At 57.2% G+C, this 26,755-nt stretch overlaps 1 protein-coding gene across 5 annotated transcripts in view; it reads right to left on the bottom strand.

Moving 5' to 3' along the window:
* Positions 1–26,755, bottom strand: part of LOC136401370 (uncharacterized) — a 371,266-nt gene that overhangs the window by 160,730 nt on the left and 183,781 nt on the right. For 3 of the 5 annotated variants that reach the window (XR_010750507.1, XM_066379496.1, XM_066379497.1), the window contains exon 4: positions 25,584–25,722. The exons of 1 other annotated variant lie outside the window; for it this stretch is intronic. Coding sequence is in view for 2 of the 4 variants with exons in the window: in XM_066379496.1 (XP_066235593.1) it covers positions 25,584–25,722 (139 nt within the window). In the remaining 2 variants the exon portion in view is untranslated. Of the gene's footprint in view, positions 1–12,886; positions 13,037–25,583; positions 25,723–26,755 lie in introns of those variants that run through there. One more of the 5 variants, XR_010750510.1, reaches the window with a different exon arrangement.

The following is a 26,755-nucleotide window of genomic DNA, read 5'->3' as shown; positions in this document are numbered from 1 at the left end:
CCCACATTCCCACCCACAGTTATGAGTTCCATTATGGGTCCCACGGTTGGCAAAATAAATGAGACCTGCTGTCAGAGGCTGTCAGCTGAACTGGGGGTTGGGATGGGGCCCTAAAATGTGTGGCTTCAGCCACACTGAAGCCACTCAGGAATAAACCCGGAGTGCAAAGTCAACCAGCCTGGCTGACACCGACCACTGGTGCTCCCATCAACAGATGACAGGGACAAGGACGGTGGCAGGGAACATCCACTGGACGAGGAGGAAAATCGGGGATGGTTCAGGACCTGGCCTCACCCACAGCCGGCCGTGTGACCCTGGACAGCACTTCACCCCTCTGGGCCCCAGCCTCCATGGAAGCTTGGTCAGCTCCAAACTACTGTCCACTCCTTTCTATGATTCTCTTCAGCTTCCTCTTAAGCACCTCCTTTTCTTTTCTAAGATGTTACTTATTGATTTTAGAAAGAGAAGAGAGAGAGAGAGAGAGAGAGGGAGAAAGGGAGGGGGCAGAGTGGGAAGGATCAACTTGGCAGTTGCTTCTTGCATGTGCCTTGACCGGGCAAGCCCAGGGTTGCGAACCGGTGACCTCAGTGTTCCAGGTCGACGCTTTATCCACTGCGCCGCCACAGGTCAGGCTCAAGCCTGGGGGGAAAGCCCAGCGATCCCCACGTTGCCACCATGAAGAACCCAGGGACAGAGTGCGTTATCTCACTCTGCGGCAACACACCAAGCCGCCGATGGAACCTCCAAACCTGAGAACCCCCAAACCCGGCTCCTCTCCTCCTGGCCCCACAACGGAGTCCACATTTGGAGGACTCTCTACCACCTCTGAACGTCATCTGCAGCCACCCAGCTGGCCCCTGCCCCCCCGCCCCAGTTAATGAACGACTCAGACTAGCAGGAGGTGATCACCGCCCCTGGGCTTGGCTTCTTCACCCCATCAGAGCCAGCTGCTTCCTTCCAATGGGTATCAATCAGGCCAGGAAGTTTCTTTTTCCCTGCAGCCCATTGTACGCAGGAAGATCAGAGGGACCTGTCCAACGCAGGGACGGAACCAGCTGGGCATGTGGAGATACGGGCTGGTGGCCTGGCCTGGCCTTACCCCTGCCCTCCGGTCAGACCCCCGTGCAGGGGGTTTACACCGGCCGACAGCGAGGACAACAGGAGACATGTTGTGATACTTAATCAGCGGCATTATCGGTATCCTAAAGAGCCTCTGGTCGGCTCCAGAGCCAGCGAGGAAACTGACCTCAGCCCCTTCCTGTCGTACGCACCACTGCCTCCTGTCCAGCCAGGACCAAGGGACAAACACGGTCAGGGAAACAAAGCCCTCGGGAGGCCCGCTTGGACGACAGACGGGACTACCTCTCGCTGTCCCCCAGGTGAGAGACCCAAGGCTGGAGACAACGCCACCGTGCACTCACAGACATGGCTCGGGGACGCCGCGGCGTCAGCGGCCCCAGACCTCCATGGAAGCACACGGCGCGACACGGCGAGTCCCGATCTTCCTGCGGGTGGAGGGCCTGGCCTCCGGTGTGTGAAAAACGCCACACCTGTGCAGCGCAATAAAGCCAAGCTTCCAGAGCTTCCCTGGGCCCGTGACGGAGAAGAGAGGAAGACAGAGTCCGAGAAGAACCACAGTGGCAGGTTCACAAGTCGGGGCCACGATGAGCTTAGCAGGTGGACGCCGACGAGAAGTTCAGGATGGGATCAAGAGCGGGCAGGGTGGCATTCGAGGGGGCCTCATATGCCACGCTAAGTCAGACTGTTTTTGAGTGGAGAGGGCGGGGTCAAAGCTGTGCTCCCAGAATTGACCATCGGGAGGAGAGCTGAGGGACAGGACATCTCAGCACACCCAGCATGAGGCTCCGGCCTGAGGCGGAGGGGGAGACGGAGGGAGACGGGAAGTGGGGACCCCGGGCAGGGCTCGGGGGCAGGGCCTCTGGCTGGAAGGCATCCAGGGACAGGAGAAAGGGGCTTCTCCTTCCCCTCCTGATGATAGCAAAACTATTACTTAAGAGCGGGACGGGCAGGGCAGGACTTCCCAAAAGTTAGAGGGGCAAGAGGCCCGAGCATGTGTCCCCAACAGCAGTCGCAGTACCCAAATCCCGTGGTCACTCCCATCCCTTCCGCCGACCCTGGGGCTTCCCTGGCCGTGAGCGGTGGCCTCCAACAGGCCCCAGTGGGCCCGGCAGGGCCCCTCCCTCCAGGGTCTTCACGGCAAGAGAGGCACAGAGACCAGAGAGACCCCAGAGTGGCGGTGAGGGACGGCGGGAAGAGTGACATCACCCCACGCTACGGGCGGAGACACTGAGGCGCACAGAGGTTCTACAACTTGCCCAATGTCCCAGAGCGAGCGCGTGCGCAATCAGGATCCACACATGAGTCCTCCACCTACACCTGGCCTGTGTCAGTCAGGGACCCGGCGGAGAGGGAGCAGAATGGAGGTCCTGACCTTGTCCCCATCCGGCCTGCGCTTCCCAAACAGACGCGAGGGGGCCCGGGAGCTCACTCGCTGTGACATCCACACCCTGTTGCATCCACACAGGCTGGCCGCCTGGGCACAGAGCAGAGAAGAATGGGGGAACGTCTGGAGGGGGCACGAAGGATACCGGGCACCTCACCACTCCCACGGCTGGGCTTGTGGGTGCCTGGCCTTGGCTGCCTCCACTCTGCAGAGCCCTGGGGCGGAGACCCTTGGGGCGGAGGACCCAGGGCCGAGCCCTGCAGCCAGGGACCCGCCCGCCTCCCTGTACACGCAGAGCACGCTCTGCCTCCCCCCCAGGCAGGCCCAGCCCCACGGGCTCCTGCTTCCTTCCTCATCCCCACTCCACGGCTCCGCCCGGCCTCCTTCTTACCTACAAACCTCAGAATGGCCCACTGCCGACAAGGCAGGCCACTGGGAACGGCTGCCGTCAGAGAGCAGGGCAGCTGATGCCCACTGCGGCCCGGGCTGCCCACCCCGGGGTCCCAGCCCACCCCCACCCTCCCTGCCAGCCCTGCCCTTGGAGGCCTGGCTTCCCCGGAAAGAGCTGGTGTCTCTGATCCCGCAGGGCCTCCGATAAGAAATGTCATCCCTTGCTGGGTAATATTATCAGGCCGATAAGAATCTCTATCGAGCTCAAACATATGGCTGGCCACAGAACACAGAGCAGGGCGGAGCAGGGTAATTTATTTGCTTAAGCTGAGGGCCCAGGGCGGCCCAGAGCAGTGCACTGAGTAAAAGAGGAAGAGCCCAATTCCGACCTATCTGATTCGGAAGCTGGGATTTCTCCCCGGGAAGGATGAGGCACCCCAGAACTGCGGGGCCTCCGCTCTATCTCCCCGCACAATGCGCACTTTGACCTTCCTCCTTCCTCAAAGGGCACTTTCACTTGTGGCCACACTGAATCCTCAGGACAGCCTCAAGAGCAGCATTTCTGGACTCCTCGATGGATCAGGAAATTGAGATTCTGCAAGGTTAAGTAACATGGCCAAGGTCACATGGGCGGCCACACTAGAGCAGAGACTCAATCCCCTTCAGGTCTGACTCACCAGCGGGCTGTCTGACCAAAGTCGGATCCCAGCTGTGGGGTCTCTTGGTGCGGATGACTAAATTAATCAATAAGGCGGGTGTGCCTGGCTTCACTGACATCAGCCACATATTATCATCTGAAAGGTCCATCTCAAATCCACACTAACGCCCTCCATCTACTTGAGTCTCTGTAACCTAGGGGATAACGAGGGGGCCTGGAAGAGCACAGAAAGTCAACGGAGGCCACGGTACCCAGGAGAGGGAGAAGGGACTTCCAGACTCCCCTCCAGCCTCAGGCGTTGGGGGTTAGCAGACACTGGACAGAAAATTCCCCCCTCTGCTCACTGACTCATGCATTCAGAGAGTGATGGAAAGGGTACTGTGACCCTGGCTCTGGGCTTGGCCTCAGGAAATTCCCTGCCAATGGACATACCAGACTCTGCCCTCCAAAAGTGGTCTGTCATTAAAGAGGCAGGAACAAGAGACTGTGTTCACCATGGACGCAGGAAGCACGGGTGGTGGCTGCGTCTCAGCACAGGGGACCGCCCCCACCCCACACTGTTCTACGCTCCCGTTTGTTCAGGACGTTGTTGTAAAGCCAGTATCTGCGGCCACCATCACAGCCGCCTGGCCCATGCAGGTTCGCAATGAATTTGGACAGTCGGTAAAGAAACGACGGAGCCAAAATCTGGTGGGCCATCATCTTTAATCCTAGCTTGCCCCTGGCGGACAAGTAAAAACACACACTGGGCTCCAAAACCCACTCATTCAGTGCTCACAAAGCTACTGACTTATCTGAGTTTCCTAGAATCAAAGGTTTCTAGCTCACCAGACTTATTCTCCTCTGTTCCCCATCTCCTTCCTTCTCTCTGCACAAACTGGCTTCTCCCTCAACACTCCACCATCTTGGCTGCTTCTCCTGGCCTCCTCCATGTGGCCTTTCTCTGCTCTCTCCTCTAATGCTAATCTCAGGAACCAAGAGAGCAAGCTCCCGGTCTGCCCCCATTTTATAGTGTAGAAATCAAAACCTTTAATCCAATATACAAAATAAGGAAGTCTCTAATACAAAGTCACTTATCTGAGGCATGATGGGATTGTACCGCCCCACATCAAAAAGGGTGGGAAAGGCTTAATCCCAAAACCAAGCCCCAGGCTACAAGGATCCTGCCTGCCCACAGCCCGCCCCCAACACACATTAATATCACCTGGGCGACGGCTTCCATGTGGGCAGCGCCATCTTTAACAAAGTGAACATAATATATTTTATCTGCCCAACAGTTGTTAAGGTCGATATTGCTTTTTGACAGTTCCTGTGGCTTTAAGATCATCCCCCCTCCCTTCACAAAGCCACGAATTCTCATGAACAGCTGATGAAATACCATTTTATGGATGTATCTCAATTTAATCAACCAATCCCCAGCTGAGCAGCACTTACCGTATTTTTCGTTCCCTAAGACGCACTTCACCATAAGACACACCTAGGGTTTTAAGGAGGAAAATAAAAAAAATATCCTGAACCAAATGGTTTGTTAAAATATTTAATAAAATACCGTATTTTCTGCCTGACCAGGCAGCAGCGCAGTGGATAGAGTGTCGGACTGGGACGCAGAGGACCCAGGTTCAAGACCCTGAGGTCACCAGCTTGAGCGCGGGCTCACCAGCTTGGACCTAAGGTCACTGGCTTGAGCAAGGGGTCACTCGGTCTGCTGTAGCCCCCGGATCAAGGCACAGATGAGAAATCAATCAATGAACAACTAAGGAGCCACAACGAAGAACTGATGTTTCTCACCTGCCTCCCTTCCTGTCTGTCTGTCCCTATCTGTCCCTCTCTCTCTCTTTGTCTCTGCCACCAAAAAAAAACCCCCAAAAAACAAACAACGTATTTTTCGCTCCATAAGATGCACGGGTATTTTCTCCTCCACTTTTGAGGGGGAAAATGCATTTTATGGAGCGAAAAATAAGGTAAATTGTGTCTCGTCAGGAGGAATGAGTAAGGGGAGCGCAGGGGATCGTTAGGGAGGTGACACTAACCCACAGGAGACCACGATGGCCGGCGCGCGGCATTACACCCTGGCCACTGAATGTACGACAGCCAGAGTGACCCCCACTGTGACGTGTGGACTTGGGGTGATGATGAGTCAATACAGGCTTGTCAGTGGGAACAGACGTGTCACTCTGGTGGAGGATGTTGATAGTGAGGGACGCTCTGTGTACACAGGGACAGGGAAGTATGGGGAACTCTGTCCTTCCTGCTCAGTTTTTCTGTTAACCTAAACCCCTCTTTAAAGAACACTATGCAGTTTTTAAAAAATCAATCACACAGTGTGAGCACAACTCTGACTCACAATTCTACTTTGTTTTCTGTGGACTATTTTTTCTCCTGAGGTTGGGTCACACTTCCCTGGTTTTGTTTGTTTGTTTGTTTTTTACATATCCAGTGCTCCGATGGAAAAGCAGGCATTTTATGTCGTAGATCGATCACTAGTCGCATCATCTGCTATTTCAAACCAGGTTGCGATGAAGATCCAATTCAGATCACCTGCACCGGTGCATGTTATTTCTGTAGAATAAATTCTCAGAATTCTCCCCGCATCTTTTCAACTTGACATCTCTGTCCTCTTCCCTGTAGCAATGGCAACATCTCACCGTGGCGCCCCGACGGGCCAGGGGCTGCCATGGGCCCACCTCCCGCAGAGCCTGGCGGGGGCTCTCCTCCTAACGGGGCCTCACCTCTCCTTGCTCAGCGGCTGCTGGCGCTTCCACAGAAGCACAGGAGGGAACAAGCACAGCTCGCTCCTGGTCTCCGAGACTGTCCCTGCCTATCCCTGCCGTTCCCGCCGCCCCTGCCTCCTCTGGCCCACGGCGGCGGAGTTAGGAACCAAGCTGAACCCGACACAAGATGTCGGTCCCAGAACTGCTCACCTTTCCAGTGTTTCTTCTGAGCCCTGATTGAGACGCTCAGGAGTGCAGAGTCTGAGGCTGGAAACGGGCAAATTTCCAGGGAGCTCAGAATGCCTCTAAAATCACAGGCTGGGATTTTAGGAAATCCAACATCTAGGAAAACACCATAAATGCCGCTGACGCAATGTGTGGCCCGAGGTACCTTGAAGGAAGGCATTCATTACAAACAGAAAATCCTCGGGTTGTCGGAAGATACGGAGACTGTGTCTCCACGGCCGAAATAAGATGGAACCCAAGGTGAGAGGTCCTACAGGTGAGAGGTCGGCCAAGCCCTGGGGGACGCCACGGGGAGAGCAGACAAGAGCAAGGCAGAGCCACCCTCCGCGAGGGACTCCAGAGCACAGGACACTGAGAGAAAGTCTGTGATCCACATGATCACGGGGGGGGGGGGGGGAGACCCAGAGCTTGGGGGACACAGAGGAAGGCATCCCCGACTCTTCCTGTTTACACAGGTCAGAGACAGAGCTATTTGAGCTGGGTATTGGAGAGCAGGAGTTCACCAGGGGAGAGGACCCCAGAGAGCAGTAACAGCGTGTGTGACAGGGAGTGGGAAAGAACAACCCCCCTGCCAAGGGTGTCCCTCGCGAAGTCTGCCTTTTGCTCCCAGATGCCATGGGGGTCACAGGACAGACTCGACCTAGGCCTGTGCACCACCACGAGTGATCAGCCGGTGAAAGCAGACCCCCAGCCACGTGGGAATCTGTCCATCACGGTGCCCCCATCATCCTGCATGGCAACAGACACAGGGTTATAATGGTGGCCTCAGAGCCAGCTGTGTCTCCAGATCCCAGTGCTGCCCCTGCCAGCTTGAGCTGGTGTCTGCTCCGTACCCAGTCTTGTCATCTGTGGAACGGGGGTACTATCAGCGGAGCATCCTAGCCCTACTGCGTGGACTGTGTCCTGAATGACAAAAGACATGGAAGGTGTTTAGAACAGTGTCCGGCACACAGTAGGGGCACACACGTGACAGCTTTGGGGGCTGCCCCTGTCTCCCCTGGCTTCCTCCTCCAGCACCGTCAATTCTTCTGAAACGGGAGCTGCCCTGCACCCGAGCAAGGGTGAGCAAGGTCAGGCTGACGCTGGCTTCATGAGGGCTGCCCCCGTCTCCCCTGGCTTCCTCCTCCAGCACCGTCAATTCTTCTGAAACGTGAGCTGCCCTGCACCCGAGCAAGGGTGAGCGAGGTCAGGCTGACGCTGGCTTCAGGAGGGCTGCAACTACCGTCCGGAAGAGAGTTCAGGCAGTGCTGGCAAGTTCTCGTCAGCTCCCAACCTCCCTGCGAGGGGGGTGACCTGTGACAGCAGGTCTCCATGCTGCTACAGAGTCACCGGGGGTGACGCCGTAACCCCAACACCCAGGCCCCGCTCCTGACTAGTTCAGTCTGAATCTTTGGGGGGTCAGGTCCTGGCAGCAAGATTTTTAAATTCCTCCAGGGATTTCAACATTAAAGCCATTCTGAGAACCACTGATGGAAGAGTCCAATTCAACAGGAGAGGGAAACGGGGTGGAAGGGAAGTGTTTCCACCCTGAGCTGTGTCATCTCCAGAAGCCACTCGGGTTGGCCAGGCCACCGTCCGTCACCCACCGGGCCAGTGGGTGGCAGTGCCTAGACACCTTACAGCACCCAGGATGTCACACGGAGCTAGCGGACTTGAAAGAACCCCGTATCATTAAAATTGTGACACACCCCTGTGGCCTCCTCCAGAAACAAGGAGCATGTAACACACCAGCAAACACAACCATGCAGGGACCTGCGGAGGGAAAAGCGTCACTTAGGGGCCGAGCGGTGACGGTCCTTTCACAACCCCCTCTGTTACTAGTATAGCCCCGTCCCTTCGGAGCCTCAGCCCCTTCCCACGGCACTTAGGGACAGGACTCCCTTATCCATCAGACAAGGTGGCTGAGAGGCACAGGCAGGAAGATGCAGGGCCCACGACAAAGCGTCAGACGAAAGCAGAGCATTTTTATTTAACATTCTCTCGGCCCTCACTGGCACGTGGAAAGTTCTGGACAGAAATGTCCCCTGCAACAAGTGCCGTAGCTGAGGGGCTGTGAGGAGGCAGGCAGCACGAAGCCTTCTGCAGGGCAGGCCCAAGTGGGGTCAGCGATAGGACAGGAGGGTGGGTGCGGCCGAGGCTGCCCCGTGGAGACGTTGAGATAGACGGTGTTATCTGGGAACAATGGGGCAACGGTGCTGTTGTCCTGCCTGAGTCTCACCACAGGGGATAACCTCCAGGAAAGACCTCCCCCGACACCTGGCCAGAGCGGCCCTGACAGACCACTGGCCTGCTGGGTCAGACGTCCATCCGTGCGCGTGGCCTGCAACAGTATCCTGGAACCGGAACCAATGCCAAGTGCTGGGTAAGAGGGTGGGGGGTGCCGGCAAAGCACCCTGCCCCCCGAGCTCTCCCAGGCACAGCCCCCTCACCAGAAGAAAACAGTGTAAAAACCACAACGAGCAAACAAGAAACAAAATCAGCCACGGCACCCAGACTGCACTTACGGCTGCCAAACTGGTGACTGACCAGCAGCCAGGCAGAGCTCCGAGCAGGGGGTCAGGGCCAGGCACCAGGGACCTCACGGGCCTGGGGTCAGCCTCGGCCTGGGTTTACACCGCCCTGACCGTCAGTGTCCTCGGCCAAAAAACGGGAAGCAGAGGATGATGAGGTCAGGCCCAGATAACAGGCAGTTTCTGCCTTCGTGATCCCTGCAGGCCCCCACCCAGGACCAGGGGAGACACGGGCGTGTTCTAGACACTCCCGGCAGCGTGGAAACGGGCACCCACAGGAGGAACTCGATGTCTTCCAGAGAACCCTGGTGCCCTCCCAGCCCGTGGGGTAGGGCATGACTCCTTAATCCGGGAGCTGGGCCCCACCCCCGCTGCGCCTCTCAGGGCGGCATCTTCCATTGGAGAGCTAGTGCTCACGGGTGAATGGATATTGCTTAGAAAAGCTGGGGTACAACTCAAAGGGGTGTCCTAGGACGGGGGACGGTCGCTGAGGGCGTTATCATCATCATCACTTTCATTCGACAGACATTACCGAGTCCTTGCTGTGTTGGAGGCACTGGGATTCCTGTTACCTTGTTGCGGCGGCTGCTGTTGTTTTGCCGGCAGAGAGGCATCACTGGCTTAACTTAGGAAACAGGCGCTGGGTCCAAGCTGACCCACTGCCTGGCGGTGGCTGGGAGACCCTGAGCAAGTCACTCGACCTCTCTGTGCCCAAGTCTGGGCCTGGGGACGCATCCGCTCAACACATTGTTTACTAGGCACCTGCCCGGGTTCCAGGGAATAAAACCTTGAAGTGGACGGGCAGCTCTGCATCTGTGGACCTCAGGAGGGGCTGGGGGCAGAGCGTCCACAGGCAGATGAACAAGTGGGTCCGACGGGGGCAAGGGCTGTAGGGAATACAGAAGGGGAGGCGAGCTGGACGGGGCGGGCACTGTTCACACGGAGTGGCCACGAAAGGCCGCTAGGATACGGGGTATGTGTGAGTGTGTGTGTGTGTGTGTCCACATGGTGTGCTGAGCACTTACTACATGCCAGGCGCCATTCTAGGGCTAGGTGAGGTGTTTCTCCAGGAAAACTCACTTTCCCCTCTCCAACATCCCTAGAAGGACAACAGGACACTCCCCCATTTTACACAGGACAAAACCGTGACTTGTTTAGGTGACCGAGGCTGCCAGAGCAGAGCAAACAGTCGGACTCTGAAGCCCAGGCTCAGAATCACTGCACACTAATTCTTCCCTTCCTAGGACCCCACTGGATGGCGAGTGATGCTCTGTGGTCACCGCCAAGACACCCCCAAGGAAAGGAGCAAAGGTGCAGAGAGTGAAAGGCGGGGGGTACCCGGGCCCAGCTTCCGGCACAGAACGCACATCGCAAAGCCGCTTGGAAAATGAACGCGGGCTGCGGGCCCTTCGCCGTCTGGGCACACACGCCAGCGTCACCTTCACTCAGTGCCGCCATCTCCACTTCATTTCCTCGAAGAAAGAAGACCCGAGGCTCTGCACCCATTTCAGACTGACTCTGGTCTGCGCCTTGGTTCACGGTTCTTCCCTCTCCTGTCCCCAAGGGAAACGCCATCCCTCCCCGGCCCATGACCGTCTCCAGCAGCCCCCCCTGCTCCTGACCGTCAGTCCACACCCAGCCTTGGGGTCGTTCTGCACAAGCCCCAGCCTCAGCCATGGGGCAAGGGAGTGGCAGGCAGCCGATGAAGGTCATCCAAGAGGGTCCCGAGAAGCAGACAGGAAAATACTGGTCCAAAGTCTGATCGCCAGTTTGCTCACACTCCAGAAGGACAGCCAGAGCCCCTTTAAAAAGACGGTCATAGAACCTGCTTCCAGGAGTCGCCATAATGGGCTTCCTCTCTGGCCTCGGATCGGAGCTCCGGGAGGACAAGCCTCGGGACTCTGGTCCGTATGGGCTTCCTCTCCGGCCTCGGATCGGAGCTCCGAGAAGACAAGCCCCGGGGTTCTGGCCCGTCCGCCCAGCAGCAGCAGCTGGGACAACACACATGCTTGTGAACGGACCCAGAGACGATGGCGGCAAGGGACGGAGGTAAGGAAGACGGGAGGGCAGGAGGGGGGCATGGAGTGCCGCATCAGTGCAGAAAGAAATTCTATGACGTCAGGGGAAATAGAAATGAAAGAGGGAAATAGGTGAAAGCAAAACGTCCATTAATGTGGAACAGTTAGAAAAGGCATGGACTACTTGCTACACAGTAGTTTAAAAATAACACATGTATATATAGACACACACAAAAGGTCTACGAGATTGGTGAGTAGAAAATTATTTTTCCAAGTGACAGAAGAGGAGCTAGACAGACAGACTCCTGCATGCAATCAGACCAGGATCCACCCAGCAACCTCCGTCTGGGGCCGATACTCGGCCCATCTGAGGCCATGCTCGCAATCGAGTTATTTTTAGCACCTGAGACAGAGGCTCTACAGAGCCATCTTCAGTGCCCAGGCCAATGCACTTGAACCAACTGGGCCATGGCTGTGGGAGGGAGAGGGAGACAGAGATAGAGAGAAAAAGAGAGAAAGAGGGAGAGAGAGAAAAGGGGGAGGGGTAGAGAAGCAGATAGTTACTTCTCCTGTGTGCCCTGACTGGAACTGAACTCGGGACATCCACACGCTGGGCCAGCGCTCTACCACTGAGCCAACTGGCCAGGGCCAAAAATTAGTATGTTGAAATACGCGACTCCCTCCAGCTCTGAGCCAGGGGGCTGGGCTGAGGCTGGGCCTGGGGTAAATCTCCAGGAGACGAGCTGGCTCCGCCTGCCGCTGTAGGCTGACAGTTCTGGCCTCAGGAACAGGCATGTCCCGCCTCTAAGTCTCTAGACAGCAGCCATCTTGTGACCTGGACTCCATCTGGCACTGCTCCCCCACGTCCTTGAAAATCCTTGTACTGTCCACGCACCACAGCTCCTTAATCTATGCGACTGGGCTGTGAAAACGAGGGAAGCCTTACGTTGTGCGACAGCAGGGACGGACTCGAAGAGCACTATGCTAAATAAGCCAGTCAGAGAAAGACAAGTACCGTCCGATTTCACTTATATGTGGACTCTAGTGGACAAAACCAACTAACGAAGTAGAAACTGACTCACAGACAGAGAACAGACTGACGGCCGTCAGAGGGGAGGGTGGGGGGGGGAGAAAAGAGGGGAGGGAAGAAGCAAAGAAACAGAAACGACAGACACAGACAGACAGCAGTAGGGTGACAGCCAGAGGGAAGGGAAGGGGACGGGGAAGGGAGCACAGGCCGGACGGGGGGCAGGGGTGATGGAAGGAGGCCTGACTTGGGGTGGTGGACACACCACACGACATACGGATGACGTGCTGTGGATTGTACACCTGAAACCTATATCATTTTATTCAGCAATGTCACTCCAATATATTCAATAAAAATTTTAAAGTAAATGAGTTAATTAATTAAAAGAACACACTTGTACTAGTTTCAAGACAAAATAAATCAGATGAGCTTCCCGCACCTCCCGGCCCCCAGCCTGTGACCCCCCCATGAAGAACGATGCAGTCACACTGATTTCAAACCAAAAGCCTGTGGACTCTGGTCCGGCTACAGCTGTTACCCAGGGGACACTGCAGGTATTTCTGACTGTGCTGCCCACCTCTGCCGTGCAGGAGCAGTCACACATGACAAAGTCCAGAAACGAACAAGGCAGCCCGGTCCCACGTGAGCCAGCAGCTGGCCGGGCGCAGAGGGAGGGCTGCCCCTCCTTCAGGGCAGGCAGGTGCCTGTGGCCACAGTCACCCCGCAGAGAGCAGTCCCCGCCTGCCCAAGCTCGTCGCAGAGGAAGGCACTGCTGTCAGGAAGGTGAGGAGCCCTGCCCAAGGCCACCCAGAGCGCCAGGGTGGGGGAGCAACAGCTCGATCAAGACCTGCGTCCCTTCTACCTGTGAGGCGACAGCTCTTCTCACGTAGCATCAGTCACAGCCTCAGGAAGCAGGTGACCCATTCGACATGTGGCTGGAACAAGGCTCCTAGGGTCACCCTGAGTCCAGAGCACAATCCACCCCAGGCAGAAGTCACGCCTCATACGACACAGTGGCCCAAACACAGGGCGCCGTAATTAGCCCGGGTCTAGTCATCGGGCCGACTCTTGCTCAATGTTATTCTTTGCTTCAGGATTTCCACATCCAGAGAAACAATACTTCCCTAAAAATCAATTGTCCCCAGCAACCCACCTACACAGTTCTAGGAAAATATGGGTTCAACACTCCGCCTCACAAAGAAAACAAGGAACAAAGGGTGAGGGGAACTCCTCACCATGAGCCTGCACTTTCCATTATTCACAGCGAACGCCTGTCCAGTCACTGAGTTCAGTGACCCTGTCCCTTGGGCGGCAGGACTATTTTTACCAACACTGGCCGGTAAGGAGGCTCCATCTGTCTGAATAAATAGAATTCCTCGGTATCAAGAGACACTAAATGGCTTCCCGAGGCTAGAGGTTAGGGGAACGCACAGGGGCCTGCACGGAAGATGCTGGAACAATCCATCTCGGACACAGGAGAAGGAACGGCTGGATGCCAACCTGCTGCTCAGAACACTGGAGGTGCCGAGACACAGGGATTGCAAAACACAGTCAGACAAACAGGTGGCTCCGTTGGGATCGTTGCTCAAACTTCCAGAACAAGTAAGGCGACAGATGGCTCTGGTGTTAAGACGAGACAGCATCCAGTGAAAGGACACCTGGCCCATAGTAAGTGCTCACTAAACATTGCGCGCACACACACACACACACACACACACACACACGGTTTCAAAATCTCTTGAAGAATCCGGTGGACTCTCCTCTCTGTCCACACTTGCTTTCTGGGGATCACACCCAGTCTCGAGGCTTAAAAGGCATGAGTCTCTCCTGCTCTTGGTGGCTAGACTGCCCTCTTCCTGGGGTGCGGAGTGGGGCTGGCAGGTCCTGAACACCTCCTCGTGCCCAGATAGGGCACTTCCTAAACCTAGCCATCACCCACTAGGGCCTTATAAGCCAGACAATGACCATGACGACATCAAGGCATCAAACTGAGGACAAGGGGTGTGGGGAGGGGAGAAGGCCACTGAAAGGCATTCTGAGGCTAAAGGAGAGGCTGGCACGGGCTGGGATCTGTGTCTCTGAAAAACTCCCGAGATACCACCTCACACCAGTCAGAATGGCGCTCGTTGGCAAAACAACACATGATAGGTGCTGGCGAGGATGTGGAGAAAGGGGGACCCTCCTGCACTGCTGGTGGGAATGCAGACTGGTGCAGCCACTGTGGAAAACAGTATGGAGATTTCTCAAAAAATTAGAAATGGAACTGCCCTTTGACCCAGCCATCCCACTTATAGGAATATATCCCAAGGACACCATATCACTGACTGAAAAAAAGAAATGCACCCCCATGTTTATGGCAGCATTGTTCACAATAGTGAAGATCTGGAAACAGCCCAAGTGTCTGACAGTGGACGAGTGGATTAAAAAGCAGTGGTACATATATACAATGGAATACTATGGGGCCATGAAAAAGAAGGAAATATTACCTTTTGCAACAATATGGAGGGACCTGGAAACTATTATGTTGAGTGAAATAAGCCAGGCAGAGTAAGAAAAATATCATATGACCTCACTCATTTGAGGAATCCAATGAACAATATGAACTGAGGAACGGAATTGAGACAGAGGAGGGACCAAAGGGACCAGAGGAAAAGAGGACAGAGGGAAAGGGGATGATAGGATGGGATAAACCTGAAGGGAAGGGGGAGGGCGCTCTAGGGAGGGGGACAAGGGGGATGTTGAGGGGAATAGGGGGGAGGAGGGATGCATTCGGGGTGATTCTAGAATCTATGTAAACACAAGTAAATATATATATATGAAAAAAAAAAGAAAAACTTCCTAAGGCAGTAGGTGTGGATTTGAAAAGGGAAAGAATTAGCTGGCAGCCAGGTAAGGGGAGGGGGAGGGTGGAGGGTGGAGGGTGGAGGGTGGAGGGGAGGAGAGGGGAGAGCCGTGCAGGTGCCTGAGCACCTCCGGGAGCTCGCTGCGGAGCGGAGCAGCAACCACGTCTCACACCCACGGCCGGCGCAGTCCAGGGGACAAAGACAGAGCACGGTGTGTGGCTGTGGCAGGAGGAAGAGAGCCTGGGGTGGCCACGAGGAGGGCCGACACCCGCCAGCGGAGGGTGTGGCTGCGGGGGCTGCTCTGCCCGACCCTCAGGGCTTCCCTCCGATGGGACTAGAGCTCATTCACCCTTTATTATCACAACTGAAGTTACCCTGAAATAGCCAGGAGGGAAATATTATGTCTTTAATTTACAGGAAAGTATTTTGGAAGGAAAAAAAGATTGTTAATAAAGCAAATGTTTAGCATGGTTAAAACTAGGTGACGGGAATAGATGGGTGTTCTCTCCTTTGTACTCTTCCCAGATGTTAGAAATTTCCCATAATCCCAATTGAAAAACATGATTTAGTAGACATTTTTACAGAATAGCATTTTTGTTTTCTTCCTTTGAATGATCCCCTTAGGATAAAACGGAGACATGAGGTAATCATGGAAGGAAGATACACAGACTCTGTCACGGCCATCTTTGCTTACGAAGCCAACAGAACCCACTGCCCGGGACGCAGGGTTCTCGCTTCAAACCTTGGGGTGGTGAGTCACCACAGAAGAACGGTGTTAGCGTGTTAGCGCTCACCACATACTATGGAAAAGACACAGCCTATTCCTTTTCCTGCTGTTGCCGTAACAAACTATAATGCACTTCATGTCTCAAACTTGCTCTCCTATCATTCTGTGGGTCAGAAGTCCAAAATGTCATAAGAATCAAGATGTCAGCAGATATGGTTCCTCAGGGCTCCCAGGGAAAGCATGTCCCCTTGCCTCTTCCGCTTCTAGAGGCTGCAGGCTTTCCTTGGCTCCTGGCCCCATCACGCCAACCCTTTCTTCCGTAGTCACGTCTCCTCTTGTGCCGTGAAAGTTCCCTGTGATAACATCGGGTTCACCTGGGTAATCACGGATAGCCTCCCCACCCCAAGGCCCTTAACTTCCTCGTATCTGTGAAGTCCCTTCTGCCACGGAAGCTGACAGTGACAGGTCCCAGGGATTGGGTTGTGGGGGACTCGCCAGCTGCCTTGTCTGCCTGCTGCACTATGTGTCACTCAACATCACATCCCCAGCACCTCCCAGGTGCCCGCTATGCCTAAGTGCCTAATAACTGCGGAAGGAGAGAAAGCAGGGAAGGGGTTCGAGTTGGGGACCCAGTCCTAAAGCAGCCCTGGGCCCCCCAACAAGTATGAGAGTGAAGAAGGCTCAGTGGGCAGACAGGCGTCTACCCGGAACACTTAAAAACCGCAAGGTGCCGGCACCGTATTGGCTGGAGGATGGCGGTCCCCGGTGTGTACTGTGTCTGTTTCCCGCCCCTGTGCGTTCCCACAGTCACCGCTGTCTACACAGCGGGCGGCACGCAGCCCACGGCTCCTTTCCCGCGGATTTCCTGGGACTCCCGGCAGGGCTGGAGCAGCCGGCGGGTTCACTGCTGTGTCTGATGAAGGCACTTTTCTTACAAGAGAGTAAACAAAACCAGGAAGCCTCCACATGACGGTCCTTGTCACAAACTCATTCACTGCTGCCACCCCCACCCCACCCCCCACGGGACAGTCAGGACTCTTCCTATTCAGAGAAAAGATCATCCCAACCAAATAGCTACTTCTCCCGCCAGGGCTTGGCAAACATCATCTCTATTCTTTTCAACAAATGGGGCAAAGTAAACATTTCCATGTTCATTCTGCAGAGGGGAAACTGAGGCAGGGGCAGCAGTAACTTATTCCAAGTCACCAGCTGGGAAAAGGTGACACAAGGACTCAAACCTGAGTCTATCAAACTCTGAAGACCGAATTCTAACTTGGACAAGCAGTGAGGGTCCAGTTGTGTGCTCGGAGCCTCAGGCTCTAGCTGTAGGTGGTGCCGGGTATGACCAGCAGGCGTTCCAGCTTCCCAGCCAGTGCGCAGGGACCCGGAACTGAGGTCTCTGCTGAACTGAGACGGCCCCCATCACACCTTCGGTGTCCACGCCGCACACACACGTGCTGGGCACTGTGGCAGCCACTGGGGACGCAGACACTAGACCAAGGAGCCACCACCACTGCCTTCACAGGGAGATAAACCGGAACTGCCTGGGAAGTGTTCTCTGGGCCAGAACCCGGCCCCGGGGATGTGGTGGTCCTAAACGGAGAGACAGCAGCATCAGCCAGGGAGGGCAAAGAGAGGCTCACGGAACAGGGGCTCCGTACCCAGGTACGGAAGGATGAATGGGAGTTTCCCAGCAGGAGGAGAACAGGAGTTCTTGCAGAGAGAACGGGTCCTCTTCATGAATCTTGAGTTCCCTGGGAACTCGCTGGGCTGACGTAGCACTGCGGAAATGTGCAGAGGAGGGTGGGGAGTGAAGTAAAAGGATCTCCTACTTCTATCTCCCCCACTCAAGGCTCTGCGCTTTGCTTTCATCAGACCAAGGTCAGGGCAGAACGAGGTGCCGACGAGACCACGTTCCAGCTCACAGCTCGGGCCGGGCTGGGGAGGCGGGCCGGCCAAGCAGCCCACTGCCCAGCCTTCCATACCTGGCCACCCAGCAGTCACCCTGCCGTGTCTTCTGGGCCTGGGAAAGCCCAGAAAAGCGTGGAGAAGGGCCCCAGGCAAGCGAGTGGAGACAGGGCTCCCTCGGGACCAGCCTCCGTGTGTGTGTGTGTGTGTGTGTGTGTGTGTGTGTGTGTGTGTGTGTGTGAGAGAGAGAGAGAGAGAGAGAGAGAGAGAGAGAGGGAGAGAGAGAGAGAGAGAGAGAGAGGGAGAGAGGAGGTCAAAGGCTGAACCGGGCATTTCTACTCCTGGGGGCTCTGCCACGGGTGCAGAGGGGCAAAGCGGGGAGAGAAACAGCTCCAACCGCACAGCCAGGAATGACTTACTTTGAAGCCATTTGCAAAACCGGCAGCCGGAAAGTTCTCTTCACTGCCGTGTCGCCAGCCTGTGCACCCTGGCTGACTTATGGCTGAGGGCCTCCTAGCTGCACGACACTCAGACACTGACATTTCGGAAGCCCCTCTCCCGAAGGCGCCCAGGGTGACAAAGGAGTCCTCCACTGTCTCCGAGCCTCTGGGATGAGCACCCGGAGGAAGCCTGTGGGAAACCAGTGGCCCTGCCCTCCCCGTGGAAGGAGAGGTCACCGTCTTTCTGTCTCAGCGCTGCTTTCCCGAGCAGCCCCGCCCCCAGGAAACCCTGTGCGGGAGACCTGGCCCCTGCGCTTCCCGGAAGTCGAACCCGGCGCAGGTTCGGGCCTTCTTCCCTGAGCCCCGCCCCCAGGAAACCCTGTGCGGGAGACCTGGCCCCTGCGCTTCCCGGAAGTCGAACCCGGTGCAGGTTCGGGCCTTCTTCCCTGAGCCCCGCCCCCAGGAAACCCTGTGCGGGAGACCTGGCCCCTGCGCTTCCCGGAAGTCGAACCCGGTGCAGGTTCGGGCCTTCTTCCCTGAGCTCCGCCCCCAGGAAACCCTGTGCGGGAGACCTGGCCCCTGCGCTTCCCGGAAGTCGAACCTGGTGCAGGTTCGGGCCTTCTTCCCTGAGCCCCGCCCCCAGGAAACCCTGTGCGGGAGACCTGGCCCCTGCGCTTCCCGGAACTCGAACCCGGTGCAGGTTCGGGCCTTCTTCCCTGAGCCCCGCCCCCAGGAAACCCTGTGCGGGAGACCTGGCCGGGCGCTGCCCTGAAGTCGAACCCGGCGCAGGTTCGGGCCTTCTTCCCTGAGCCCCGCCCCCAGGAAACCCTGTGCGGGAGACCTGGCCGGGCGCTTCCCGGAAGTCGAACCCGGTGCAGGTTCGGGCTTTCTTCCCTGAGCCCCGCCCCCTCCGACATGCGGAGAACAGGCAGACACACTACAGGGCTGGCCGGGCCACCTGGGGAAGTGCCCAGGGCCCACGGAGCCACAGGAGCCGCCGTCCTGACCCCCTGAAGTGAAGTGTCCACATTCAGTGAATGCTCACTGCCTGTTCATCTCCTTCCTCTTTCTCACATTGCGGTGATTTTTTGGTAAAGATGACAGCAAAGCTCAGAAGTCTCAGGGACACCTGAGAGGACATCATCTGTGACCACTTGCAAAAGGGTCCCAATTCTTCATCCGCCAGCTACGTCCTCACCCTCTGGCACTGGAACCAGCCATGTCACTTGCTTCCACCAACGGGGCAACAGCCCATGAGAGGCAAGCAGACGCCTGAAAGGCCCCGCTCAGTGGGCGTGGTCTTGCTCCTGACCTCTGCCCTCACTGTGGGAAGGACATTCCCGGCTAGTCTGCTGGTCCCAAGAGATGAAGGACACACAGAGCAGAGCAGAGACACCCCAATCACCCCAGATAAACCAGACCAGCCAACCGCCACCAGGCCCCAAACCTGGGGGGAGTGCAGCCAAGACCAGCACAGCCGCTTGGACAGCCAGCCCAGACGTACGAACAATAAATGCCTCTTACTGAAAGCCACTGAGACCCTGTTGTTGTTTGTCCCTTGGCATGACTAAGGACATAAAGCCTTGATACAGAATCTGTACAGGGACAGTTATAACAATACGGAGCTCCTAGGGCCACGCTGGAGATTGAATTAGACAAATGTCGGCACTCAGTGAATGGGAGCTGTGAGCCCACCGTCCTCCCTGGAGGGGGTCACCACAGGCGGGGCGCAGCTTCAGTCAGCTGCCCCGAGGGAGCAGGGGTGGGGCGACCTCACTACCATCGGCCCTCTGTAGCCCCACATCTCCCTCGTATGCTGGGCCCCCGCATGGTGAAGCAGAGGTGCCAGCAGCCTCGAGCCCACCCTCACAATCAGGGCCCTGAGCCACAGGCCTGGCCGCATGGGCCGGGGCAGACCCTCTCCCATCCGTCCCTCCCACCTCCAGATGCACGAACACAGCCATCTTCCCCCACCTCTCCTGGCTCAGTCTCCTCAGATCTCAACATCACACTTCCCAGACTTTCTGAGGGTCAGATATAAAAATGAGTTTGAAATTCTAGCCACTAGAAGGTCACTATACAGAATGGAGCAAATGTTCTTCCCCTCCATCTCCACCACCATCACCATCACCATCACCACCACCATCACCACCATCACTACCACCATCACCACCACCACCATCAAAACCATCACCACCACCACCACCACCATCATCACCATCACCATCACCACCACCACCACCATCATCACCATCACCATCACCACCACCACCACCATCACCACCATCACCATCACCACCACCACCACCATCACCATCACCACCATCACCACCACCACCACCATCACCACCACCACCACCAACATCACCACCACCACCACCACCACCACCACCATCACCACCATCATCACCATCACCACCACCACCACCATCACCACCACCACCACCACCACCATCACCACCACCATCACCATCACCACCACCACCACCACCACCATCACCACCACCACCACCACCACCATCACCACCACCACCACCACCACCATCACCACCACCATCACCATCACCACCACCACCACCACCACCACCACCACCACCACCATCACCACTATCACCACCATCACCACAAACATCACCACCACCACCACCACCACCACCACCATCACCACCACCATCACCATCACCACCACCACCACCACCACCACCACCATCACCACTATCACCACCATCACCACAAACATCACCACCACCACCACCACCATCACATCACCACCAATACCATCATCACCATCACCATCACTACCACCATCACCATCACCACCATCATCAAAACCATCACCACCACTACCACCACCACCATCACCATCACCACCACCACCAGCAGCACCATCCCCACCATCACCACCACCATCACCACCACCACTACCACCACCACCACCACCACCACCACTGTACCTGTCATCACCATGATAATCAATAAAGAAACAAACTGCTCAAGAGTAGGGAACCTAACCGGTGGTGGCACAGTAGATAGAGCATTCACCCAGAATGCTGAAGTCTCTGGTTTGAAACCCCGAGGTCGCCAGCTTGAGTAAGAGGTCACTGACTTGCCTTGAGCCCGCCCCGTATCAAGGCACATATGAGAGGCAATCAATGAACAACTAACTAAAGTGATGCAACTACAAGTTGATGCTTCTCATCTCTCTCCACCCTCCCTCTAAAAAAAAAGAGAATGGGAAGAAACGTGTCCAAGGTGGTTATGCGCATGTGCTCCACAACCAGGGTAGTGGGTTTGAATGTCAGGTTGAGCTCCTAATGAGCCGTGTGAACTTGCGGAAGTTACATCTCTGAGCTTCCTCTCATCTTGGAGCTAGTACTACCTACCTCATAATGTCATTTTGAAGATTAAGTACGTTAATACATGCAAATCAATTAAAACAGTGTTGTTTGGCACGTAATGAATGCTCAGTATGTGTTAGCTGATGCTGTTATGATGACTGTTATTACTGTTATTAGAATACCGCCGGGTAGGCACTTTAAGGATCTCAATTCACCTAATGCTCACGAGGGTGCTAAGAGCTGGGTCTCATGAAGCCCATTTTGTATGTGAGAAAGCTGGGGCTGGGAGAGGTGAAGGGACCTCCCAGCTTTCAGGTTAATGCTGTGTCAACGACCGCGGGGTTGACACCATGTACACGCCATCACGAGGCCCAGAACATTCCCCGACGCCTTCCCACACCCGGACAACAACCAGGAAACAGGTGACAAGCTCCCTGGCAGTTCCCAGGTCATTTTCACTTCATTTGTGCCACTTTTCTGCAGCTTTTGTCTCCCACAATACCCTCTGCTGGGCGGGCGGCCCCTGCAGGCATCAAAGGCCCCGCTGGCAGCAGACACGAGCAGCAGTGCCAGCTACCAGCCACCCGCCACGCAGCCCGGGAGCTCGCAGAAACCAGGCGCCCAGCCTCCTAACTGCTCCAGGTGTTACCTGACCCTCGGCCGTGAGGTCTGCTCCGGAACAGCCCAGGTGTGCCAACCTCAGGGGCGCCAGCGTGGGGCAGATGTCCAGGTTGTTCCTGGACCAGTGGTGGCAGGCAGGTCACTGGCAACCAGAAGGGCCCAGGGAACTGAACCTCTGCCTATGATGTCAGAGTCCAGGAGAGCTCCGTGGGGGGGGGGGGCGCCCCGAATCCAGAGTGCGGAGACCTTAGGCTCCGCAACTCAGCACTCAGGTCCCTGCTCCACGTCCACCTGGCGTGCTGCCGCCCTGAGGGGGACACAGCTCCCGAGGGGACCGCCGGGGGGGGGGGGCATGCTGAGTGCGGGGATGAGGTCTGAGCGAGAGGACACGGGGTCAAAAGGGAAGTGGGCGCAGCTTCGTTCACTCACTCAGCATGAGGTTTGCCCACCTCGTGGCAGGTGCCAGAGGGAGTGGAGGCCGAGCAGGTCACAGTGCCTGTTCTCACACAGCGCAGACTCTGTGGAGACGCCTCGGGAACCACGTGGAGAAGCGTCTGGGGCTCAGCAGTGCCCAAGCAGCTGGCTCATCTTGGGGGGTCAATGTCCTCATCTGTGGAATGGGTAAGGCACCTTTGTGTGACTAACATATGGCCCTTGTGTGGAGATGAATATCTTAACAAGTAAGAAGTTCACCTTATGATGCTAATTGGCAAAAGCTGGTAACACTTTCCTTATTTATTTATTTATTAATTATGGGGGAGAGAGAGAGAGAGAGAGAGACAGAAAGACAGGAAGAGAGAGAGAGATGAAAAGCATCAATTCTTCATTGCAGCACCTTAGTTGTTCATTGATTGCTTTCTCATATGTGCCTTGACCAGGGGGCTCCAGCAGACCGAGTGACCCCTTGCTCAAGCCAGCGACCTTGGGCTCAAGCCAGTGACCTTTGGGCTCAAGCCAGTGACCATAGGGTCATGTCCATGATCCTATGATCAAGCCAGTAGCTTACAAACTGGCTATGCCAGTGTATATATGCCCTAACCTGCTTGAGATGCTATAACAAGATACCAGAGACTGAATAGTTTAAATAATAGAATTTGTTTCTCACCATCCTTTAGGCTGGTGTGTCCAAGATCAAAGTGCCGGCCAATTCTGCTTCTGAGGACCTACCTCCTGGCTTGTGGACAACCATCCTCTCTCTACCTGTGTCTTCACGTGGCCTTGCCTCTCTGCTCTCATGGAGAGAGCTCTGGTCTCTCTGTCTCCTTATGAAGCCATTGATCTCACCACGAGGTCTCCATCCTCAGGACATCACCTAACCCTAGTCACCCCCGAAGGCTCCACCTCCAAACACCACGGCACAGGTTAGGACTTCAACCTGCAAATGCGGCTGAGCCAGTCCCGGGCTGCCGGTGCGTGCACCTGGCGACGTGCATGTGCGTGGGAGACTGCACGTGGTTTGTCATTTTCCTCTTGCTCTTCTGAATTTCCTAAATGGCAGTAACCATGCAACTTAACATTACAAAATAAGAACAAAAGACCCCTCATCCTCATGCGGATTTTTAACAGGAGCAAGGGCAGTGGGCCGCCCAGTGGTGTGGGGGCACGGCAGACCTACGGAGGCCGCACTGGGCTCACATACGGCCTCCTGCTGGTCCCAATGTTCCGACGCTCCCGACAACTCCAGTGACGACCCTGCGCGTGGATAGTGAGCTCCCGCAACTGTCTACCCAGCACTCACCATGTGCTAACCTACAGCATTTCGTTCCCCTCACTGTCCGTGAACTAGCTGTTCTGTTCCCCGAGCTGACAGAAGGGAAACTGAGGCACGAAGCAGCTAAATCCAACCGCGGGAGACGGTAGGGTGAGGTGGGCAGCACGTGTCTGGAGCCAAAGCCTGTGCTCCTGTCCACCATCCCACCCTGCCTCTCCTCAGAGATCTCAGAACCCGCCAGGCCCTGCGGCTGCCCCTGTCCTCCATGGGGACCGAGGGCTGCGGGCTGTGGGAGGGCCACGCCACCTGACACGGGGACAGGCCTCGGGCTGTGGGAACAGCTCAGTGGCAGCCCTGGGCACACGTCCATGCCAGGGAAGCACATCCGGGCATCTCTGTCCCCACGTGTGGGCCCCGGACAGCCAGGCCCGGGAGCCAGTGGGGCGGGAAGCAGCCGCCAGGCCCTGGCACCGGCCCCAGCCCCAGCCCCGGCCCCTGCGCGCTGTGCCAGCTCCGTTGGCTGCCTGTCAAGGCTTCAAAGGGGTGCGCGAAGCAGGCCGGGGGGCCAGGCTGGGCTGGGTTGCCTGAGACGCAGAGCAGGGAACAAAAGGAGGCCGTGCAGGCTGGGCTGGCTGGAGCCGGCGGCGGGACCGCGGGCGGGAAGGGGCAGCCAGCAGGGTCCAGTGCAGCAGCCCTGGGCAGCCAGCAGGGTCCAGTGCAGCAGCCTGGGCAGCCAGCAGGGTCCAGTGCAGCAGCCTGGGCAGCCAGCAGGGTCCAGTGCAGCAGCCTGGGCAGCCAGCAGGGTCCAGTGCAGCAGCCTGGGCAGCCAGCAGGGTCCAGTGCAGCAGTCTGGGCAGCCAGCAGGGTCCAGTGCAGCAGTCTGGGCAGCCAGCAGGGTCCAGTGCAGCAGCCCTGGGCAGCCAGCAGGGTCCAGTGCAGCAGTCTGGGCAGCCAGCAGGGTCCAGTGCAGCAGCCCTGGGCAGCCAGCAGGGTCCAGTGCAGCAGCCTGGGCAGCCAGCAGGGTCCAGTGCAGCAGTCTGGGCAGCCAGCAGGGTCCAGTGCAGCAGCCTGGGCAGCCAGCAGGGTCCAGTGCAGCAGCCTGGGCAGCCAGCAGGGTCCAGTGCAGCAGCCCTGGGCTGCCAGCAGGGTCCAGTGCAGCAGCCCTGGGCAGCCAGCAGGGTCCAGTGCAGCAGCCCTGGGCTGCCAGCAGGGTCCAGTGCAGCAGTCTGGACAGCCAGCACGGTCCAGTGCAGCAGCCCTGGGCAGCCAGCAGCAGGTCCCGGCGTGGCCGCTGCACAAGGAGGCACCTGAGGCCGGGGGAAGGCCAGGCCTTGGCAGGTGGTACTGGCCGGCACAGGGCAGCCCCTTGCGGCTGTTAGAAACTCAAAGGAGCCAGCCAGGCTTCTGTGCATTTCAGAGCACGCACCCCCTCACTTCTCTACTCACTCACGCATCATGGACTGAGACCCACTACGCGTTGGACACAAGGGGACACGGGGACCTGGTGTGAGCCAGAGGACAGGGGCCTTGCCTCACCGAGCCTGCCTGCGGCAGGAGGGGTCCCAAGCCTCGCCCTCATGAAGACGGGGCAGAGCCTCGTCACAGGGCACAGGAGGTAGGTGCCCCCGTGGGCCCTATGGACAGAATGCCCACGCTCCCCTCCTGACTCCGTCACCGATGGCAACCTCGGGAACGTGACTTACCGCCGTCCCTCAGTGCCTGGCACGCAGCACGTGCTCATCCAGGGACCCTGGCCGACAAGCACATCAGCAGGACGGCAGGTGGGGCAAGCCTGTCCCCAGCAAGACGCTCTGCTAACTTCATCCGCCAGCCCCCACGGGAATCACCGCCATGGGGGACAGGAACCTGGCCCCTTCAAGGCGCAGGGCCACGGTGGGGTGGAAATGTGGAGGGCGAGACTGTCATTGCTGCAGGAGAGCACAAAGGGGGAGGAGGAGCAGAGACAGTCACCTGAGTGGCCACACGCAGCTTGCCCTTGGGCACACAGCGGGGAACCCGCATCCCACCGACGTGAAGCTCCAGCGTCCACCCAGCTCCAGCTCCCAGGACAGTCACCCTGTCCCCTGCCTCTGAGGTCCTCGAGTTCCTCCTGGAGATGGGAACCAGCCATAAACAGAACCCAGGGTGAGCAGTGGAGACTCCGTGAGCAACAGCCACAACGAGCTCACCCCCAGGAGAGCTCGATGAGGGCCTGGGCGGGACCAGGAGGCGGCAGGAGGGGGTGCTCAGAGCACGGGCCTGGGGTCAGGGCCTGCCTCCCTTGGAACGACGTCTCGGTTGGTGAGTGAGGGCCCCGGAGCAGAGGGCCCACCAGCTCGCAGAGTGCACCCGGCACGCCTGCCCTCAGCGGGAGGCAGCGTGGCCCGTGGCCCGGGGGCAGGAAGTGAGGCTCTGGAGGCCCCCGTCCGCCCCCTGCTCCGGGGGGCACTCGGGGAGAGCCGTTTCACCCCGGACACCCGGCCTCCGCAGTGTCGCAGGCGGGCGAATAAGAACCGCCTCCGAGATCACCAGCACACACGGGGGAGCGTGACAAAGAGCAGCCGTGGAAATGCCGACCGCCTTCTCGCCACGCTGACCTCCTCTGGGCACAAATCCCAGAGAGAAACCCATGTGTCCCTTAATGTCTGCAGCTACCAGAGAATGAATTAGGAAGAAGTTTGGGATTTTTAGAGGGAAGATCCGGCTCCCGGTTCTGCCCTGATGCCCGTTGTCTCTGTACGGCACTGGGTGAGTCACACAAGCTCTCTTGGTCTCAGTTACCTCACCTGTAAAATGGGGTTATGAATAATGCTTCGTGCACAGGGTGTGGGAGACCCGAGGGGGTGAGCTGGTGTAAGCGAAAGTGCTTGGCAAACCACAGAACCCTGGCGTGTCAGTTACTGACGTGCTCCGTCTCACCGACCGGGGCAGAAACCCTCTGGCGTTGGGGACAGCCTCAGAACCAGGGAGGGTCCAAGAGGAAGGGAGCTGTGCCGAAACTCAGGATGGACGGGAATGGCTGCTCACGTCTCATCAAAGGCAAACCGTGGGTCACCGGAGGTTCTGGCCAGAACTCCAGCAAATTCTTCCTGCCGTGGCAGAAAGTGATTGGGAAGGGTGTGAGGCAGGACATCTGGAGGTGG

Source organism: Saccopteryx leptura, chromosome 3 (genome assembly GCF_036850995.1).
Source record: "Saccopteryx leptura isolate mSacLep1 chromosome 3, mSacLep1_pri_phased_curated, whole genome shotgun sequence".
NCBI classification, from domain to species: Eukaryota; Metazoa; Chordata; class Mammalia; order Chiroptera; family Emballonuridae; genus Saccopteryx; species Saccopteryx leptura.
The sequence above is the reverse complement of the archived record's forward strand: the minus strand, read 5'-3'. Positions and strand labels throughout refer to the sequence as shown.